The sequence below is a fragment of the Mytilus californianus genome, unplaced genomic scaffold, assembly GCF_021869535.1.
Source record: "Mytilus californianus isolate M0D057914Y unplaced genomic scaffold, xbMytCali1.0.p SCAF_2, whole genome shotgun sequence".
NCBI lineage: Eukaryota > Metazoa > Mollusca > Bivalvia > Mytilida > Mytilidae > Mytilus > Mytilus californianus.
This window is the reverse complement of record NW_026262668.1, coordinates 116260906-116283963: the sequence shown is the minus strand read 5'-3', so window position 1 is coordinate 116283963 and position 23058 is coordinate 116260906. Positions and strand designations below refer to the sequence as shown.

The 23058-nt window shown below is 31.2% G+C and overlaps 2 protein-coding genes across 3 annotated transcripts in view; both read left to right on the top strand.

Annotated features, from left to right (window-relative positions):
• The window catches only part of LOC127730825 (transforming growth factor beta receptor type 3-like), an 87105-nt gene extending 78020 nt beyond the window's left edge, over positions 1-9085 (top strand). Inside the window, exons 17-18 of one of the 2 annotated variants that reach the window (XR_007995315.1) lie at positions 1495-4512; positions 4549-9085. Coding sequence is in view for 1 of the 2 variants with exons in the window: in XM_052239424.1 (XP_052095384.1) it covers positions 1495-1589 (95 nt within the window). In the remaining variant the exon portion in view is untranslated. Of the gene's footprint in view, positions 1-1494 lie in introns of both variants that reach the window. The other variant, XM_052239424.1, reaches the window with a different exon arrangement.
• A 4240-nt stretch (positions 9086-13325) lies between these two features.
• Positions 13326-15461, top strand: LOC127730835 (uncharacterized). The gene is made up of 2 exons (XM_052239441.1): positions 13326-13460; positions 14031-15461. Exons 1-2 carry the CDS (start codon positions 13376-13378, stop codon positions 14543-14545), a joined length of 600 nt encoding a protein of 199 aa, XP_052095401.1. The 5' UTR covers positions 13326-13375; the 3' UTR covers positions 14546-15461.
• The last annotated feature ends 7597 nt before the right edge of the window (positions 15462-23058 follow it).

The following is a 23058-nucleotide window of genomic DNA, read 5'->3' as shown; positions in this document are numbered from 1 at the left end:
ACCCTACAGTGAAAGTCAAGGTCAAAAACTTAGTTAAACTAAGTCTCCCTGTGCATATGTACAAAAGTCTTTGCTGCTCTCTAACTTTCAAACCCCACTTCTAAAAAGTGTGTTGTGCACAAGGAAGACAACCATGCAAATAAATTTGTAGTCAATATCTTATTTAACCTAAACCATCCCTGTGCAAATGTGCAAAAATTGTTTTAGTCCTATAGAATTTAAACAAAAATTGCAGTTTGGGGAGAAATTACTGTTGCATCAGAAAGTTTCTGTCTTACATGGGTATAAGCTTTGAATAATAAGCCAACACAATTTACTAGTTTACTGAAGTAATAGTCAATGTAATATATACATACCTGCCAACTTTTCAAAATCTCCATGGGGGATTTTAAGTGCAAGAGGACCTAATGCTCCTTTTAAAATGTCATAATTAGGGCCCCGCCGATTGGTGGACGCCCTACAGTGATCAGTCTGTCCGTCCGTCCGTAACAATTTGTGTCCGCTCTATATCTAGAAAACCGTTATGATTTCAAAGTTTATACTTGGCATGTATATTAACCAACACCAGAGGGTGTGTCATAATGTATGTACAACTTCCTAGGTCAAAGGTCAAGGTCAAAAACTTTGGTTTTAGTTGACAACCCCATGTCCTATAGTAAAGATCGTGTCCGCTCTATATCTTGAGAAACGTTATGGTTTCAAAGTTTATACTTGAAATGTATATAAACCAACACCAGAGGGTGTGTCATAATTTATGTACAACTTCCTAGGTCAAAGGTCAAGGTCAAAAACTTTGGTTTCAGTTGACAACCTCATGTCCAATGATAAAGATACAAATTTTTTACCACACATTATTCACAGCGGGGCCCACAGAGATGGCTCCCATCTCAATGATATCTAGTTGTTTTTAATTTACTTCTATATTGTTTGAATGAGTATGTATATACTCAAATACCCTTTTAACTCATTTGAAGGCCTGTTTTGAGGTGTTCAGTTCATATAATAAAGAATTTCAAAATTCAGGTCAACACCTCTCATGGGGGATATCCCCCCATAAATCAGGATAGTTGGCACGTCTGTATATATCCAATTGGCTTTAATGCTGGATGCAAGGTAAAAAATCTGGCTTGAAAGAAAAAAATATTTTAATCCTGTCAGAAAAAAATCAAAAATTTAGTTCTTACTCAATTAGTAAAACGTGAACATAGGGTTAGCATATCTTTGAAAAGGTATTGTATGATCAAAGCATTTCTATTTAAAATCTATTAAAATGTCTTAATTTCATAATAGTTACATTACACAGATATTTCATATGATTCCAGAATTTTGAAAGGCAAGTGCACACATTTTAGTATGAACTACTTCCATGCTTCTGTCAACACACTTAAACTCCAATGAAATTAAAAAAGAAGCATTCAATTCTTAATACAACTGGAAAAACTCTGCTTTTATGTCATAGGAACTTGTTGTAAAATAATCTTTTTGCATTTTCAGGTCCTTCAAAACGTACAGATACAGGGAAAATGGGTATCGATGGTAGTGGGGAAAGTACCCCAATGTCTACAGCACCTATTGCTGTAAATTCATAGTGTCTGTCATACAAAGTATCATCTGTACTGAAACATACTCTGCAGAACTGCAGCTTTACACGGGTAGTCCATGATGTTCATTCCCAGGGAATAAATTCTATTTTTATTAAGTATTCAGATTGTATGTTTACTTTATTTAAAAATCTGTTTGACATATCTCAATTTTATTTTGTTGCACAACCTTTATGTTGTATTATATTAGCTTACTTTACACTTTAAATTACGACCATTTTAGTTTGACTCATTTGAAGTCATTTTACAGTTATTTTTTAAAAAGATTTTAAAATGGCATCTAGTTTAGTTCTTTTGCAGTGCATGGCTTAAATATTTATAAATTGGTGCTACAAGCAGTATTGCATATAGAGCTAATTCAGATTTTATATTTTATTTTAATTTTGTTGCTAAGTTTTTAGCAGTGATAAATGGCATGTGATCATTGTCAAGCTTATTGTACTTATGTTTTTTAGAACCTTTATAAGTCAAAAATCTGTTTTATTGTAGAAAATTATAGTGTTTCAGACATGCATACTAGTAGTATAAAGGTTTTGTAACGTTTTGTACAGAAATCAGAAATAATTTTACCTCTTGAATAAGATGCATTATGCACATCAGAATTATGGACTTGTTTGTATATTATTTGTGATTGGTTGAGTGAGATTGACATTAATAAAATAAGAATTGGACTGCTCTTCATTAAAACTTATTTAAGGGAAGATGTGATGATTTAAGTAAGAAGTATAAAGAACTAGAAAAAGTAATTAAAAATAATATTAAAATCAAAACACAATGTGCCTTCTCATTATTATGTCATTTTCATCTTTTGGCAATGCTCATTTTATTATTGTTTAAAAAAATTCCAGTGGTACAAAAAAAAAATCTCCATTTATTGGACATTGTTTAAAGAGACATTTTTGTTTTGAGTAACGTACCTTAAAACTGTTAAAAAGACAGTGTGTATAGTTCACATTTTTATCAAGTTATATTTATCTTATATCCAGAACAAGCTTTGGTTTTTCTTTTAAGGTGAGAATGACAAAATAAAACAATACTTAACTAAAACAATGGTGTGCCTGCTCAATTTTGGCAGCTCATGGTATCTGTGATGTGTAGTCCTAAAGATTCACAAATCTAAAAGTTAAGCTTTAAAACCAGTTTTGCTTTTTTATTATAGGGTTTTTTTTTTGTTTTTATTTTTCTTCAGAAAGAACTATACTGGTTGTATATTATGCTACATGGTATATCCAACTGAATAGCCTATTTTTTGGTGCTTTATGTTCTATTGTTGTGCTAATCATATCACTATTGTTTAGATATTACCTCATGTTATTTATTTTGAGTGTATCGTTTAGAACAGGGAATTAGTTTTGCTGTATTTGTCGATGGACATCATGGCGAAATATATTGATGTTTCAGTACATGTGATCTTTGTAGCTTTACAGTTGTATAAATTGATATTACTTAATTATGTGGACTTGAGATGTAATTCTGTGTTCTTATCATTCAAGAAAAATATTAAACTTACAAATTCGTTTTATAATGTATATAGAGACACCTCTCTGAAATGTTTGATTTTGACAAAGAAAAAGAAACTATTGCCAAAATGTTGACTAGATTACATTGTTGTATATCTAACTGTAAACCAACAGTATTGTAGATAACAGTATTGTATTTTGGACATTTATTTCAGTGTGGAGTGCTTTATGTGGTGGACTTCCAAAACATCTTAATGAAAAAATTAATTTAGAAATTGGAAGAAGTTTTATTTTCTGCCTGGAATAATTTTAATAATGCCATTGTATTTTTCTCTCAATTATTTCTAATAATAAGTATGCATTTGAATAGAAACAGTTGGAAGTCCTTAATCAAACTAAAATGTATTGATAATTCATTTGCCAACAATACAAGTATTGTTTAAAATAGAAAAGAAATCCTTTCTTTCTTCCTGTTCTACTGGTACCTTTGTTTGGATGTTTACCATTGTTTACTCTGAGAATTGTTAATACAGATCTGATGATTTGTAATGTTTTTGAGGAGGAGCTGTACATATTAAGCTGTATATTGATTGTTTTAGATTTTTTGGTCATCTGTTTTGCTTTAGAATGTGATATTATTGTAAAAATAATGTTAATTATTGTTGATCAGTGTGTTATGAATTTCAAACCTTTCGTAGTAGTGGTGTGATGTATAATTTATTCCTCAGCCTTGGAATATAACAACATCTTTATAAAAATATCAATGAAAAATTTTCTTTGACTTTGTAATTTGTATTCAATGCCATTTGAATTTTCAATTCCTTCAATTAAAATGATGAGAAAGCATACAAAGGCATAAAATAGAAAATAGAAAACTCAGTTTTTGTTAATGAAGTTATTGATGAGTGTGCTTATGAATTATGACTGTAGGGAAGCTAGGTATACAAATATACATAAATATATCAGTCACACATATGTATCAATTTTGCAGTGACATCATAGAATTGAAATTGGTACAAAGAATGAAATGTTTTTATTATCTATGAAAGTCCAAAGTACATAACATACTAATCTCTTGTAATCCCGGTAAATAATATGTTGTGTTTTATTGTTATTATAGGTTGAACTGACTCAGGACGATTCATTTACCCATGTATAGCTGTACAAGTTAATACATTTATTAATGTATTATGTAATGTACACTTATACATGTTTTAATATTGTATGTGTGTATAAGTACATTTAAAAAAGTATTTTCATATGTTAGAATACATTTATACATATATTACATGTTATATGTATACATTTTTGACTCGTTGTATGCATTCATACAAAAAGACATACATATGACATGTATTGAATGAATAAATACATTTTGCATTGTGTATTGTATGAATACATTTTACATGTATTATGTATTGTATGAATAAATACACGTATACATGTATTATGTATTGTATGAATAAATACATGTATACATGTATTAGATATTGTATACATGACTACATTTATTAATGTATTATGTATATGGGAATACTATATTATATGTACTATGCCTTGGTGTATGTGTTAATACAATTTCATGTGTAATATGTACTGTTGAATGTAAGAAAACAGATCATACATGTAAGTTTATCTTTTTATTTTTCACAGGCAATTGTCTTTTAAATTAATGTTCTTTTTGAAACAATTTTGCCAACAGGATGTATCGCTTTATATTTTGCTTTGGAATTTGTAAGGGAAATTTATCTAAACAATTGGATATTTTTTTGAGAATTTAAAAAATTAACCACAATTTACTTTTGGTTAATATTTTCTATATTTCAAATCTATGCATAATATAATCTTGTTATAACAAAATTAATATTCAAAGTTGGCTGTTATCTTCTTAACTATTTTTTATGTATATTACATAGCTATTAAGTGCTAAAACCCTTTGAAGTGCTACAAAGTTTTAATTTAAGTTTTTTTCTTTGTGCCATATCTTGCTGATTTTTTTAAAGAAATTGTGGAATCCCTGGAATATTGTTCTGTCCATTTTTTGTTTACTTTTTTAATTGAAAAAATAGAATGTGTGAGAATTGATTCATAAGGCAGCATCAGTACACATGAAGCCTTTTACTAGAAGCAGGTATCTCCTAACTAAATAGAGGTCATATTAAATGCATTATAATTTTTTCATATATTGTAAATTTTGAAGCACACCAAAATGGTATGTAATTATGCATTAGAGGCTATTAAATTCATTTCAGATTACATATATGTTACATAGAAGAAAACATATTTGAGATTTAAAAAAAAGACTGTGTGAAATTTTAATTCCAGGACATCACAATTTTTTTTTTTTTTTTTCGAAATAATAATTAAGTTTTTAATTTAATTACTTAATTTTTTGGTAATAAAAGGTGCACATTTGATCTTAATCTAGCTTCCCAAAAAGTGTGTCAGTAATTGTATAGAATATTGATGACCTGGCATGATTCCTGGAGGTATTATTTGTATGATATATATGATTGTAAAGGTTGTCTTACTTGTTGTCATGTTGTCATTCTTATTTGCTTGTTTCACTTTCTATTTGTTAAGAAAATATAACTTTATTTTGTGTCTCTGAACAATGTAATGAATTTAAAATGACCAAAAGAATTATTTTCATAAAGTTGGCTCCTTAAATATATAATTGTTCTTCTTACAAAGTCAAAAGATAGCACAGTGCTACCATAAATCTCATTCACTTTAAATTATCTCTTTAAGAAAACTTTTCTCTGCAAGATTGTAGTAAAGTTGGCTCCTTAAATATATAATTGTTCTTCTTACAAAGTCAAAAGATAGCACAGTGCTACCATAAATCTCATTCACTTTAAATTATCTCTTTAAGAAAACTTTTCTCTGCAAGATTGTAGTATGCTTACTATTTGAACAATTTTATAAATTGTTACATTGTTTAGAAACATGAAATATGGTAAGGCTCGATAAAAAAAACAATGACAAATAAATCTTTCCTTTAACCTGTAAAAGTGACCGAGCAGACTTTCTACCTCAGTTGTTACATTATATAGTGTATTGTATAGATGTTTATTTTGTTGGAACTGCTTTACTACACAGGCACATACAAGAAATACAGTACTACATGCATTTTATACATAAGGGATATATTTTCAGTGTGATCATTTACGTAACCATGGAAGGAAAAATGTTACTGTTTTTTTAAGTCACAATTGTCATATTTATTTCCTAAAATTTTGTTTTATTTCATAAATATCTTCAGCCTGTTAAAAGGTTTTGGAACGATAGGAAAAAGAAAAAGCAGTATAAAAATTAATTTATGCTAAATTTCCAAACTTTCCTAAATATTTTGCTTATTGCTTTGAAATGCAATAGCATTGAATAGTCTGTAAAGCATTTCAGAACACTGCCATAATTTTGTGTCTCCTTTATTGTATATAAGGACTGTGGCATTATATCATGTTTTAAATTCATATAACATTAAATTGCATGTCATTTTTCATGTAGAATTTTTAAAATTGTAAATGGTAAGCCATTAAATGTATTTTGACTTCATACAACATCTTGTTACAAATATCGTTAGTAACCTACAGTGTATTACGAAATCATTCATAAAACTTATAAATTTGATTGTATGGTAAAATGTATTTGCTATTGGCTGTTTATAATATTCAAGATATTACCCCCAAAAATAATGCTTGAAAATGAAAATATCTAGATGTAATGTTTACAAAGGACACCATGGACAATTTCTTGTGAATTTATAACATCATCAAGAATTTTAGAATATGATGAAAGATTTATAATAATAATAATATTTTTGGTAGAGAAAAAGTTTACTAAAATGAAACACACTGAGTTTTATGTTTCTAGACATCTCTATAAAAAAGTATTAATATTGTGCTGTGAAATTTTTTAAGTTTCAAATATATTTCATAGAATAATTCAAGACAATTAATTTTAAAAATGCATACATATAATATTCAGCCAATTGCAGAGTACACTATGGCTCAAAGAAACAGATGCATTCATAATCTACCTCAAATAATGTAACCGGTTGAAAGCCATTATTTAAGACAGTATCGTTCCGTCCTATCTATCAACTGTTCCAGGACAATCTCTCTAAGGAAATATTTTAAATTCTTTAAAATAAAACACATGAATATGGATTGAAATGTTTGATTTCAAAATAATTTTAAATTGATTTATAATTTTGATACAACTGCATATTCATAATAAATTAAATATCAGTCATATGATTCCGAATAAGTTTACCCTGTTTCTTCTCCACATGTACAATTGATAGCATGATAATAGCTACTTTTCGAATCAAATTTTTAGTTGAATGAATTTAAAACTCCCTCTGCTTACAAAGCCAAAATGAGGTATTGCTATCACTTGACATCTTTCCATAAACTTTTTAAATGTATTGGCCTTTTTGAAATCGGGTGGTAAATTGGAACCTCAATCATCCTTTGAGTATTAAAATTTCTAAAATATATTCAATGGAATCCACCGACAAACCAAGAGCATGACCTCTTTTACTATGGAAGGAAATTTTTTGGGTTTCTTTTGAAATTCTATATATGATTTTCCAGTTTGAATAAGTTTTGCTAGAATGATTTCCTATGATTTTCTTTCAAATTTACATCAAAAAGCCTCACCTAAAATCAAAGATGGTCATTCTATTCATAGGACTATTCTATTCATCAGAAAAAAATGATAATTCTGTGAAAACTTTGAGTGATTGGAATGACGTCTTGCCAGTCATGCTTATAGTATCTAGTTTAAAATGTTATATCTGATTTTCCTACCAGTCAACTGACACGACAGCTGCTACTTCGAGTTGAAATTTATCAAAATTTGATAAATATTCTTACCAATAATACCAGTTTTGGCACACATTTCCTATTCTTGAATCTCAGTTTGAATGTTTTTAATTTCCCCTTCATTAAAAACTATTTTACTTCACTTAGGTGGTACGTAAATGTTAAACATTAGAAATAATCTATTTAGTCAAATTTTAGATAAATTATGGTCGCCTTCTAGAAAATAATTCTCTGATTGAGTCAATACTATGCATCGTTGTCAGGTGAGTAGTACAAGCTTCTTCGGGCCTCAAATTTTCTTTTTTTTTGTTTTTGCTACATATTTTCAAATGCAGTAAAACCAGGAATTTCTTTTTAATAATTGCAATGAACTCTGTTGTATGTGCAAGTTGTGTCAAAGAACGATATTGTTTTCTTAAGCTTTCATTATGTTATAGTAGTAGTTTCTCAGTGTTGGCTAGGTCTTTGATTGTCAAACCAGTTCTACATTTGTGTAAAGTTTGTCTTAGGTCAAGGCCACTTCTTCATGTTAATGCTATATAAACTTGCATCTAAAATATAAGTTTAACTCTTAACATAATATTGAGGAAATAAAACACATTTTTACATGTAAGAATATTTAGGTTTATTTATTCAATATTTGATTAAATATGATTTACCGGTACTTGTAAAAGTTATTTTTGGATCAGATAGAAATCAATCTATTCCTCAAGTTGAATTTGATTGGATCGGATAGAAATCAATCTATTCCTCAAGTTTGATTTGATGATCAAAGATATTTTATTTGAATGATGAATAAAATCAGCAACCTGAAAGCTTATCTGTGATTTTAGAGACTAAGAATTAAATGGTTCTATAGACCATCAAAGCAGTATTGAAATATTTTTGATGTTGCTTTATGGGCTCCCTCTACTATTACTTGGTGTTTCATATATCTTTAAATCATAAGCCAAGTATTATATTTTCTTTTGTTATTTGGAGACAAATGTAGAATTGTTTTAACAGTATGATATATACTCTTTTTCAGGGATTATTTCATCATTAAGAGTATATAATGTCATTACCTCATGTCGTAATCATTGTATAAATTTCATTTAAATCATTGTGTCATTGTTTTCTTCATGTATCTTTATAAACAAAAAAGATTGAAATGAAATGTATAAAAAAATATTAAAAAGTACAAGAATGATAATAGTTATTTCTCAGTTGCCAGCATTGAGTACATTTTGATTGATTCCAAGTACCAGTATATTTAGTTTTATTTTTTATGCCCCAGCTGTAAGCAACAGGGGCAGTAAGTGTTAACTTTGACTGTCCTTCCGTCCGTCCCATTTTCTTTTCCGCACTCTAACTTAAGTTTATAAATTTTATAAAAGTCTTATACAATGAAAAGAACCAAAACATTTTTGCAGATTTTCGAAATTTGGGCATTGAGTCACTTACCGTTCTAGAGTTATGCCCCGTTATAACTTTAAAAATTGCAAAATTTTTTCGTGTCCGTGCTCTAACTTGAGTGTTCCTCATCCAAACTTTAAGAACCACATTATGCTGAAAGTGTTCTAATTTGGATTGTAAGTCATTTACTTTTCTAGAGTTATACTCCTTTATAACTTGGAAAATTGCAAAGCTTGAGCAGGGGCATTTGTGTCCTGAGACACGTTCTTCTTGTATTTGGACTATGTTGTGTGTTCAAGTACTCACCCTCTCTGTAAATGTAACAGCTGACTTTTATTTTTTGATGCATACTTATTCAAACCAATTATCAGGTTTTCTAGCAGATTCAAAGTCTAGTCACCAGTGTTAATAGCATGTCAAAGGGCAAAAGAAATAAAGATTTGGTTTCATCTTCAAGTTTACTATACATACACCTGATAATATGTATATATCAATTGTAAAGCCAAATGAAGGGACAGTTATTAATTTTAGAATTGGTAGAAGTTTTTGTGTATCCTTAGGTACCTAACATCAATCCTGGTAAGTATCTGTATATGATTCCTGGTGCAAATATCTGGGAGTAATAGTTGTACATTATTACTGCTACAATGTATTAGATAGTATTTTTATATTATTAGCTCACCTGGCCCAAAGGGCCAAGTGAGCTTTTCTCATCACTTGGCGTCCGTCGTCGTCAGCTTTTTACAAAAATCTTCTCCTCTGAAACCACTGGGCCAAATTTAACCAAACTTGGCCACAATCATCATTAGGGTATCTAGTTTAAAAAATGTGTCCGATGACCCCACCAACCAACCAAGATGGCCGCCATGGCTAAAAATAGAACATAGGGGTAACATGTAGATTTTGGCTTATATCTCTGAAACCAAAGCATTTAGAGTAAATCTGACAGGGGTAAAACTGATTATCAGGTCAAGATCTATCTGCCCTGAAATTTTCAGACAAATCTGACATCCTGTTGTTGGGTTGCTGCCCCTGAATTGGTAATTTTAAGGAAATTTTGCAGTTTTTGGTTTTCTGAATATTATTATAGATGGAGATAAACTGTAAACAGCAATAATGTTCAGCAAAGTAAGATCTACCAAAAGTTGTCATGACCAAAATTGTCAGTCGACCCCTTTAAGAGTTATTGCCCTTAATAGTCAATTTTTAACAATTTTTTGTAAATTTTTGTAATCTTTTACAAAAATCTTCTTCTCTGAAACTGCTGAGACAAATTTAACCATACTTGGCCATAATCATTATTAGGGTATCTAGTTTAAAAAATTTGTCAGATGACCCCGCCTTCTAACCATCATGGCCGACTTGGTTAAAAATAGAACATAGGGGTAAAATGCAGTTTTTATACACCGCAAAAAATTTTTGAGGTCGTATATTGGTATGACGTTGGCGTCGTCGTCGTCGTCTGGCGTCGGCGTCATCGTCCGAATACACAATGGTTTTCGCACTCTAACTTTAGTTTAAGTGAATGGATCTCTATGAAATTTTACCATAAGGTTCAATACCACAATAGGAAGGTGGGGATTGATTTTGGGGGTTATGGTACCAACAGTTAAGGAATTAGGGGCCAAAAAGGGGCCGAAAATAAGCATTTTTGTAACTTCCAGACATAACTTGTGTGTTAGCATATGGATCTCTTTGACATTGTACCACAAGATTCCATATCACAAAGGGTCAATGCTGGGATTGATTTTGGGGTTAATTGCCTCAAAATTTTAGGAATAAGGGGCCAAAAGGGGGCAAAAAACAAGCATTTTTCTAGTTTCATGACAATAACTTGTGTGTAAGTGTATGGATCTTTCTGAAATTTTACTACAAGGTTCCATTTCACAAAGGGAAAGCTGGAATTGAGTGTTGTGGTAATTGCCCAAAACGTTTAGTAATAAGGGGCCTAAAAAGGGGTTTAAAATAAGCATTTTTTAGTTTCTAGACAATAACTTGTGTTCAAGTGTATGGATCTCTCTAAAATTGTATTACAAGGTACCATACCACAAAGGCAAGGCTGTTATGGAGCTTGGTTTGGGGGGAAAGGGGGGTGGGGGTGATGAATCATAAGGGGGGCGGGGGTCAAAAAAGGGGTAATTTTTTTTTTTTCCTTTTTTTTTTGTTTAAAATTTACATTTTAAGTTAGTTATTTTTTATCACGAAGAGAAAGTAGGAATTGAGTTTTGGGGTTAATTGCTCAAACATTTATGAATAAGGGGCCAAATATTGGTCAAAAATAAGGATTTTTTTAGTTTGCAACAAAAACTTGTGTTCAAGTGTATGGATCTCTGTGAAATTGTATTGCAATGTACCATACCACAAATTGAAGGTTGTGATTGAGGTGGGGGATGATGAATCAAAAGGGGGTTGAAAAAATGTGTGGGAGGTAGGATTTTTTTTTTCCTTTTTTTTTCTTTAAAATTTTCCATTTAAAGATGGTTGTTTCGGATTTATATATGAAAGAAAATAATAATGATACAGTTATATATCATGAGGAATTGAAATTTAAAATTATTTATATTGGAAATTTAAGTTACATTGGAAAGTAATAATTGGCTTTGGGGGGGGAGGGGGGGGGGGTTATGGCTCTAATGTTTAAGGAATAAGGGGAAAAAAGGTTAAAAAACAAGGGTTTCCATTTTAATAGACAAATAATTGAGTAAAGAACATTATTTAAAAGCAGTGTAAGGTTGGTAATTCAAACTCATTTAAATATCTCATCTACACTGCTTTTAAATTATGTAAATTGGAAATTTGCCAATAACTTTATTGTTAATAAATGCATTGGAAATTTGCCAACAATTTTAGTGTAATAAACTTCATTGGAAATTTGCCAATATAAAATTTTGCTGATGAAGGTTTTTTTTTTACCTTTAGCCTTGACTATGAAGTCATTTTCTATTTTTATAGCCTTATGATGTAGTTGAATTATTTAATACTTTTATGATGTGTTTAAATGGGGTTTTATCATGTTTATGGTTGCAAATTTATTGTTTTAGTATAATAAACTCCATTTAAAATTTGCCAATAAAAAAAATTTTTGTTTATTTTTAGCTATGATTATGATGTCATTTTCTATTTTACTTTTATGGTTGCAAAGAAATTTTTATTTTTAGATATTACTGTTAAATGATGCTGATTAAGGTTTTTGCTATGTTTAGCCATGACTATGATGTCATTTTCTATTTTAATATCTGTTATGATGTATTTAAATGGGCTTTTATGGTTACAAAGGAATTTTATTTTTAGATATTACTATAAAATGTTGCTGATGCTGATTAAGGATTTTGTTTATTTTTAGCCATGACTATGATGTCATTTTCTATTTTAATACCTTTATGATGTAATTTCCATTTTTAAAGGCAGTGCTTTAATGCCTTTCTAGTTGCCGGGTTAATCCTTCCTTCCGCGATATCCAACTTATCTACGTTGGGGGTCATTAGACTCCAAGTAGATCCGGAAATGTTGAATTCTCTCCTCTTCTTATTGCGATATAAAATGTTTTTTGTTTCATTTCATTTACATTGGGAAATAGAGAAACGATCATTGTGTTTTGTTAGTTTTAAAAACTTTTGATATATTAGTATTTTGCATTATAAGCAGTCAACCGATTGACAAACTAGAATTATTTGAATTCCGTGTGGAAAGAGCTCGGGTTAATTTCGAGTGTTATCTGCAATCTAGATGTTTATAAATCATTTCAGTCGTTGATATAATAATTAAAGGTCGACTGAACATGAATTATATTATACAATTTAAAGCGCATTTCTGTTTATGCACGTGAACCCGTCTAACGTTATTTTCGCAGTTATATAAAGTAGCAAATTATCGTTCCTGAATAGGTGGCGCCGTGGTAGCGGATCCTTTTCCTCTGCTTCCGGTTTCTGCTCTGTGCAACTATTTTAGTTATATTTTTAATTAACGATGATAAGTACTTGTTGTTGTGTACCTGGATGTCATTTAAGAGGAGGACATGCATTTCCAAATGACTTAAAAAGAAGTTGGATCAACGCCATGGCCCATACGCAGATTGGACGAGAACACGATGATATCGTGGAGTCCATCTCAATCAGCTGTTGTTTGCAAGGCACGTTTTACTGAAAAAGACTACGTGCAGGAAACTATTCATGGTAAAAATCTATTTTCTTTGTGAAATATATAGTTATATATGTAATCGCCATGCGAATAAACCAAAGTCTGTTTACAACCGCAATTATCGTTTTAGAATAAAAGGGGGTGGGTAATTCAAGACGTCATAATTTTTTGGATTACGATTCAATGTGATCTGTTTGAGATTTTTTGGTGATTGCTACAATTATAATGATTTCTTACAAGAGGTATATCATACTGAGAATTATTTTAGTAGTAATTATGCTAATGTAGTAATGACAGGAATGCATAAGCTATGCCTCATAGACTTTCTTGAAAAATATCAATGACAATGTTAACAGGAACAAAACAATGACATGCTCTCATCTATATTATAGTTATTTAGGTACAAACAATGTACGTTTGTTGCATAAGTCTCTCATTGTTTGTCCTTTGGATTTACATAACATACATTGAATCAGGCAAACATAGTTTTATCCAGATTGTAATGAATAAATCTAGTTTATATTTCGCCAGGTAGTACAAAGTATACATTGCTAATGGAAGTTCATTTAATTATAAAAAAACTAATGTTTTATAACCTTTTTCAGGGCGCAAACCCACCATACAGAGACTTAAGTCTACTGCAATTCCCAGCCTATTTTCCTGGACCAAGCAAGAGACTGAATCGTCCGCAAAAAGAAAAATCAGGGCAGTTTCCTGTGAAAACAAAAGAAATAAACTTGATGAATATTGTAGTAGAAATCTAGAGGAAAGTTTTGATTGTAAAGTTGGTTTTCCTGAAGAAGTCATTCATACTGCAGAAAGGATTTATGACTGTCCACCACCAACTGCCGAGCTAATGTTGAGCTTCACAGATGGAATTACGCAAACACCAACAATGCCTATGTTTTCAGCAGAGAATTTTGAAATGAAGACACGTGACACAGCCATGCATTTTTATACCGGTTTAGAGTTGTATACTAAATTTTTATTTGTTTTGACCACACTTGGTCCAGCAGCACATTGTTTGAGATACATATCTTTTCAAATTGATAGGGTGTCAGTTGAAAATCAGTTTTTTTATGACTTTGATGAAATTGAGGCATCATACACCCAACTTTGAACTGTCTAGATTCTAGATTGAATCTAGTGTTAAGAATATTGTGTATACATGGATTGTTTTTATGTCTAAACAGTGGTGTGAGGCTAACACTTGGCCATCTAGTGGTTTAGTCAGTTATTTTTCACCATCCAACTTCAAATTAAAGTTTCCTACGACTTGGATTATTATTGACAGCACAGAATATCCCGTGATAAAACCTAAAGCTCCTAGAGCTCAGGCAACCTTTTCATCAAATAAAAACAGAAACACTGAAAATTCTTGAATGTTCGACGACTGTTGGTTTAGTCAACTATGTCTCTATGTCACATAGAGCGAATTATTGGACTTGGCAAAACATACAAAATTCTAATAAATCCTATGAATGGAACTGAAACAAAACTTTCATCTGAAATAACATTTAGTTGTTTTATGTTGTGTAATTTTAGAACTTGTATTGTGCCAAAGGATGCATAAATAAAAGTGACGCAATGAATTTTGTTCTGATATATATATATTTACAATTACATGCACATGTAAATTGTAATGCATATAAAAATAAGGAGATGTGGTATGATATTCAGTGAGTTTATCAAACTAAAGTGCATAAGAAATGGGTTTAAGCAGTTACAGGTGTTACTGTCACCGTACAATCTCCAACAATGAGAAAAACTCGTACCCTGTAAAAAATTTCAGAGATCTTACAACTAAGTTTTGTTGTCTCACCTTGACTTTGGTGAATTTTTATACGACCGCAAAAATTAAAAATTTTTTGGTCGTATATTGGTATGACGTTGGCGTCGTCGTCGTTGTCCGAAGACACATTGGTTTTCGCGCTCTAACTTTAGTTTAAGTGAATGGATCTCCATGAAATTTTACCATAAGGTTCAATACCACGAAAAGAAGGTTGGGATTGATTTTGGGGGTTATGGTACCAACAGTTAAGGAATTAGGGGCCAAAAATAAGCATTTTTGTAACTTTCAGGCAATAACTTGTGTGTAAGTGTATGGATCTCTCTTACATTGTACCACAAGGTTCCATATCACAAAGGGAAGGCTGTAATTGATTTTGGGGGTAATTGCCTCAAAATTTTAGGAATTAGGGGCCAAAAAAGGGGCAAAAAACAAGCATTTTTCTAGTTTCATGACAATAACTTGTGTGTAAGTGTTTGGATATTTCTGAAATTGTACTACAAGGTTTCATATCACAAAGGGAAAGCTGGAATTGAGTTCGGGGGTAATTGCCTGAAACGTTTAGGAATTGGGGGCCAAAAAGGGGCCAAAAATAAGTATTTTTCTAGTTTCAAGACAATAACTTGTGTTCAAGTGTATGGATCTCTCTGAAATTGTACTGCAAGGTACCATACCACAAAGGGAAGGCTGGGATTGAGTTTGGGGGTGATGAATCATAAGGGGGTTCAAAAAATTTTGGGGGGGGGGGATTTTTTTTTTCCTTTTTTTTTTCTTTTAAAATTTTCCATTTTAAGTTGGTTATTTCTGATTTATATTTAAAAGCAAATAATAATGATATGGTAGGAGATACACACCAAACAGAATGTGTAAATTTTTATATAATAAGTATTGTGCAATAGCAAGAAATTTTCAATTGCACAGTATTGCACAAAAGCAAGAAATCTTCAATTGCACAGTATTGCGCAATAGCAAGAAATCTCCAATAGCACAATATTGCGCAATAGCAAGAAATTGTCAATTGTACAGTATTGCGCAATAGCAAGAAATATTCAATTGCACAGTATTGTGCAAAAGAAGATACTTCTTATAAATTGCTTATTTCTTGATCAATTTCAATGGGGTTTTATTCTTGAATTCTTGGGGTTCTTTAATATGCTGAATATAATTGTGTATTAAGTTTTTGGATTTTGGGCCCCGTTTTTAAATTGGTCCACATTGAGGTCCAAAGGGTCCAAAATTTAACTTTGTTTGATTTCATCAAAAAATGAATTATTGGGGTTCTTTGATATGCCGAATCTTACCGTGTATTTAGATTCTTAATTTTTGGTTCCGTTTTCAAATTGGTCTACATTAAGGTCCAAAGGGTCCAAAATTAAACTTAGTTTGATTTTAACAAAAATTGAATTTTTAGTGTTCTTTGATATGCTGAATCTAAACATGTATTTAGATTTTTGATTATGGGCCCAGTTTTCAAGTTGGTCCAAATCGGGGTCCAAAATTAAACTTTGTTTGATTTCAACAAAAATTGAATATATGGGGTTCTTTGATATGCTGAATCTAACCATGTATTTAGATTTTTGGGCCCCGTTATCAACTTTGTCCACATTGAGGTCAAAAGGGTCCAAAATTAAACTTTGTTTGATTTCATCAAAAATTGAATTCTTGGGGTTCTTTGATATGCTGAATCTAACCATGTATTTAGATTTTGGATATTGGACCATAATAGGTGAATGTCCAATTTAAAATTTTTAAGTTCTTAGACCACATTCATTCTGTGTCAGAAACCTATGCTGTGTCAAATATTTAATCACAATCCAAATTCAGAGCTGTATCAAGCTTGAATGTTGTGTCCATACTTGCCCCAACTGTTCAGGGTTCGACCTCTGCGGTCGTATCAAGCTGCGCCCTGTGGAGCATTTTATTATTTATATCTGTTGATGTAAATATAAAAAAGAAGATGTGGTATGATTGCCAATGAGACAACTCTCCACACATGCACAAGAGACCAAATGACACAGAAATTAACAGCTATAGGTCACAGTACGGCCTTCAACAATGAGCAAAGCCCATACCGCACAGTCAGCTATAAAAGGCCCAGAAATGACAATGTAAAACAATTCAAACAAGAAAACTAACGGCCTATTTTATGTAAAAAAATGAACAAATATAACAAATATGCAACACATAAACAAACGACAACCACTGAATTACACTTTTATAGGCTCCTGACTTGGGACAGGCACATACATGTACATACAGAATGTGGCGGGCTTAAACATGTTAGCGGGATCCCAACCCTCCCCCTAACCTGGGACAGTGGTGTAACAGTACAATATAAGAAAGAACTATAAAAATCAGTTGAAAGAGGCTAAACTCATCAGATGGATAAATACAAATACAAGTGGACGTGGTCGGGTAGTTGTACATCCAAACAACAAAAAGACACTAAGTACAAATCTGAGAGTACTCGCAGTTACTGACAGCTAGTTCAAAGCCACTAACAACTGATTAAAAAAATCTTGCATCTAAGACTAAATTATCAATCCGTAAGCTCCCTTTAGAATTTTATAAATTTTAGATTTTACATTTCTGAGTTAGGGGGTTTTATTCATTAAAAAAGGGGGGATTTTCCAGTTTTTGGACAACAACTCAAAAATGCTTTAAGCAGTTCACATGAAACTTTGGTGAATTATTTATAGCTATTGGTGTAATCTCCCTATTGATTTTCATAAATTTCAAATATGACATTGAGAAGAAATTGAACTTTATTTGTTTATAGTCTGGCAACAGATTTATTAAGTATTCCACAACAGCACAGTGTATTGCACAACAGCAAGAAATCTTTAATTGAATATAAATTCAATTCATATAACCGATTTCAAGTTCATTGACTACATTTATTCAGAAACTATAATATGTCAAATATTTAATTACAATCCAAATTCAGACCTGTATCAAGCTTGAATATTGTGTCCATTTTTGCCCCAGCTGTTCAGGGTAGTACCTCTGCGGGTGTATCCAGCTTCGCTCAGCGAATCAGTTTTTTTCTTAATTAAGAACTCCTTTTTATACGACCGCAAAAAAATTTTTGTGGTCGTATATTGGTATGACGTTGGCGTCTTCGTCGTCCGAAGACACATTAGTTTTCGCACTCAGTTTAAGTGAATGGATCTCAATGAAATTTTAAAATAAGGTTCAATACCACAAAAGGAAAGTGGGGATTGATTTTGGGGGTTATGGTACCAACAGTTAAGGAATTAGGGGCCAAAAAGGGGCCAAAAATAAGCATTTTTGTAACTTCCAGACATAACTTGTGTGTAAGTGTATGGATCTCTCTAACATTGTACCACAAGATTCCATATCACAAAGGGAATGCTGGGATTGATTTTTGGGGGTAATTGCCTCCAAATTTTAGGAATTAGGGGCCAAAAAGGGGCAAAAAACAAGCATTTTTCTAGTTTCATGACAATAACTTGTGTGCAAGTCTATGGATCTCTCTGACATTGTATCACAAGGTTCCATATCACAAAGGGAATGCTGGGATTGATTTTTGGGGGTAATTGCCTCCAAATTTTAGGAATTAGGGGCCAAAAAGGGGCAAAAAACAAGCATTTTTCTAGTTTCATGGCAATAACTTGTGTGTAAGTGTATGGATCTTTACGAAATTGTACTACAAGGTTTCATATCACAAAGGGAAAGCTGGGTTTGAGTTTGGGGGTAATTGCCCTAAACGTTTAGGAATTTGGGACCAAAAAGGGGCCAAATAACAAGCATTTTTCTAGTTTCCAGACAATAACATGTGTTCAAGTGTATGGATCTCTCTGAAATTGTACTGCAAGGTACCATACCACAAAGGGAAGGCTGGGATTGAGTTTTGGGGTGATGAATCATAAGGGGGTTCAAAAAAATTTGGGGGGGGGATTCTTTTTCCTTTTTTTTCTTTAAAATTTTCCATTTTAAATTGGTTATTTCTGATTTATTTATAAAAGCAAATAATAATGATATGGTTTGAATAGGTAAATTAAATTTTTTTAAGTATCTTAGACCACTTTCATTCTGTGTCAGAAACCTATGCTGTGTCAAATATTTAATTACAATCCAAATTCAGTGCTGAATCAAGCTTGAATGTTGTGTTCATACTTGCCCCAACTGTTCAGGGTTCGACCTCTGCGGTCGTATCAAGCTGCGCCCCAGCGGAGCATTTTATTTCATTCATAAATTACTTTATGCTTGGAAATATAATTTTGCTTGGAGTTGAAAGAGTTGACATGTTGCAATGTACATTTACTCTACATAGTTCTATGGTACCAAATCAAAAGTTTATATAAAGAAAGAAGTCAAAGGTTTCCCATCATAGTTTAGTTACATACATTTTTTTTGTACCTGAGGTCGTTGAATATAGATCATTATATAAATAAGGAGATGTGTTATGATTGCCAATGAAAAAACTAAGGATTTTCTTATCCAAGGAATAGATTACCTTAGCCGTATTTGGCACAACTTTTTGGAATTTTGGGTCCTCAATGCTCTTCAACTTTGTACTTGTTTGGCTTTGTTACTATTTTGATCTGAACGTCACTGATGAGTCTTATGTAGACGAAACACACGTCTGGCGTATTAAATTATAATCCTGGTACCTTTGATAACTAATTTGACTATAAACATAGATAAAAAAGGTACAAACTGGACATAATGCACTAGTTCATAAACAAGTGAGAACAATCGCCTTCATATAGTGCTCAGAATATGACATTCATAAAACTTATTCAATATCATTAGAGAACTCTAAATCTTAAATACTGAAAGCCACCTCTGATAAGTACACTGTACTATGCAAGATAATGATATAACTGGACTTAAAATACACACAACCTGTAATTAACTGCCTTTACAGCGCTTTCGTGCTTTGATTAGATATTACTGTTAAATGATGCTGATTAAGGGTTTTTTGCTATGTTTAGCCATGACTATGATGTCATTTTCTATTTTAATATCTGTTATGATGTATTTAAATGGGCTTTTATGGTTACAAAGGAATTTTATTTTTAGATATTACTTTAAATGTTGCTGATTAAGGATTTTTGTTTATTTTTAGCCATGACTATGATGTCACTTTCTATTTTAATACCTTTATGATGTATTTAAATGGGCTCCCATGTATTTAGATTTTTGATTATTTATACATGTTACCAAATTGGTCCACATTGAACAAAAACGGTCCAAATTTCAACTTTATTACATTACATCAAACATTGAATTCTACATATTCTTTGATATATTGAAATTAACATACAATTTAGTTTATGGATATTCCACCATAATAGGTAAATTAAATTTTTTCCAGTTCTTACACCACATTCATCCTGTGTCAGAAACCTATGCTGTGTCAAATATTTAATGACAATCCAAAGTCATAGCTGTATCAAGCTTGAATTTTGTGTCCATACTTGCCCCAACTGTTCAGGGTTAGACCTCTGCGGTCGTATCAAGCTGCGCCCCAGCGAAGCATTTTATTGGTTTATATCTCTGAAACTAAAGCATTTAGAGCAAATCTGACAGGTGGCAAAAATGTTCATCAGATTTAGATTTATCTGCCCTGAAATTTTCAGACGAATCCGACAACCCCGTTGTTGGGTTGCTGCCCCTGACTTAGTAGTTTTACAAAAATTTTGCAGTTTTTTGTTATTATCTTAGATATCATTATAATATCTAATATCTAATACTATTAATTATGATTTTATCCTTATTTTACATGATTTCCAAACCATCAGTAAATACAGGTGAGCGACACAGGCTCTTGAGAGCCTCTAGTTTCTGGTACATACAACTTGAAAAATTGTCTGTACATGTACTTTACTATCAATACTTGGCACTTCAAGTAAAGAACAATTCATAAATGGACATCTGTTCATCATCAGTTACCTGGTACAAATATATATGAGACATGCGTACACCATTTCTGGTATAAATTGAGGACAACATCTTTACATCATATCTGAGACACCATTTCTGGTATGATATAAATAGGACACCAACTATACATCATTCCTTGTACAAATATCTGAGACATGTGTACACCATTTCTTGTACAAATATCTGGAACATTTTCTGTACATCAACTTTATTATCAATACTTGACACTTCAAGTAAATAACAATTCACAAACCCCAAGGTTTTCATATTTTATTGCACACAATTGGAACAGATAAGTTACAATATTATTGCACTTGCACATTAGAGTATTAAGATACAAAAAAAAGATATATTCTGTATTCAAATTGTATAAAAATAGCTGTATATAAAGTTTGATCAAAATCATTTTGTTGTTTTACAAGAAAATGTGAAAAACTATAATAGTTCATAGATTAAACCATATGAAAAGTCCTTTTGAGGTTATAGTTAAGTGTTACATACAGAAATATCAGAATCTGAGTGTGTTTCAATGTTGATAGCTTGCTTATTGAAATAATAAAAATTATAATTGGACTTAATCCATTACATGTTTACTCTGAAGAATTGAAATATACAAATTGAATACTTGCAAACATGGCTCTCTGCAACAGACAGTTAGTTTTAGTCTACATGAACCTTTCAGGTTCAAAGTATGTTTATTTACTGATTACATACAATTAACATTATCATAGTTTTATAAAATATGTCATTCAAAAATTAAAACCCAATCAAACAGATAAATGGAATTATAACTGTTGTAATGCAAATGTTGAAAGAAGATCAGTTTGGAAACAAATAGAAATCTAGTAGAATTTATGAACATCCTAGGAAAATTTTGACTTAAATACCACTTTTTATCTCTTAGATTTCTATTTTTATTAGACTAATTTCGAGTTCTTTTTTATGAATGAGTTACACTGATTGACTAAAGGTTGACTAAAGGTCAATCAGTGTAAATGACTTCATTGAACAATCAACTCTTACTGTGACATTTGACATGAGAAATATAAGGGAAAATGCACGAACGTGAAAGTCTTCTATGGCAATCACAAGATATCAAAATCTACCATTTTTTGTAATTGCTCCTTTTGATTTTTAATGGGGAATGAGATAACCAAACTGGCAATATGTATAAATGACAAAATATATGTTAATCTGAAGAGAAATCTGTCATACAATTGTATTGTTATGAAATTTGAATATAATAACAAAAAATGGCACAAATATCAAGCCGGATTATATGCAATCTTAAAATTTATATTTAAATCATTTGTTAATAAATATTTCAATTCTTTGATTAGAATGGCAGGAAGTATCTTTTAAGTAAAAAAAATGTTTTATGAAATATGTCAATGCAACTAATGAAATGATGGTGTGAGTTATGGAATGTGTTAAAATGAATTTCAGTTACTCTAATCAAAACAGTTAACAAACCAGAATTCAGTTACTCTCATCAAAACAGTTACCAAACTATACAAATAAATGATATTATGAGTCTATGACAAAGTTATTAGTTTCATCATAGGTTTTTGTTTTCATTTTAAAGTGAAAAGTATTACAATGATATTTTGCAATTTACGCATAATGACTTCTCCGATAAAAATAAATAAATAAATGGATTGAAAGAGACCATATATGGAGTACCATAATCCACCTTTAAAACTTGATTCACATGCAAAAATCCAAAGAATTTTATATTTTACATCAACCATTTCTAAATACATAAACCATAAACACTGGAAATCAAAGTCATTAAAAAGGTATTTTGCTATCCATTTGATTTCTTCTATTAAAAAGCACTACCATCATATGTTCTCATCAATTATACCCTTATGAAATGGTTCAATGTTTATTTACATGATGCATCAATTGTCTTTTCATGATGAAGTTGA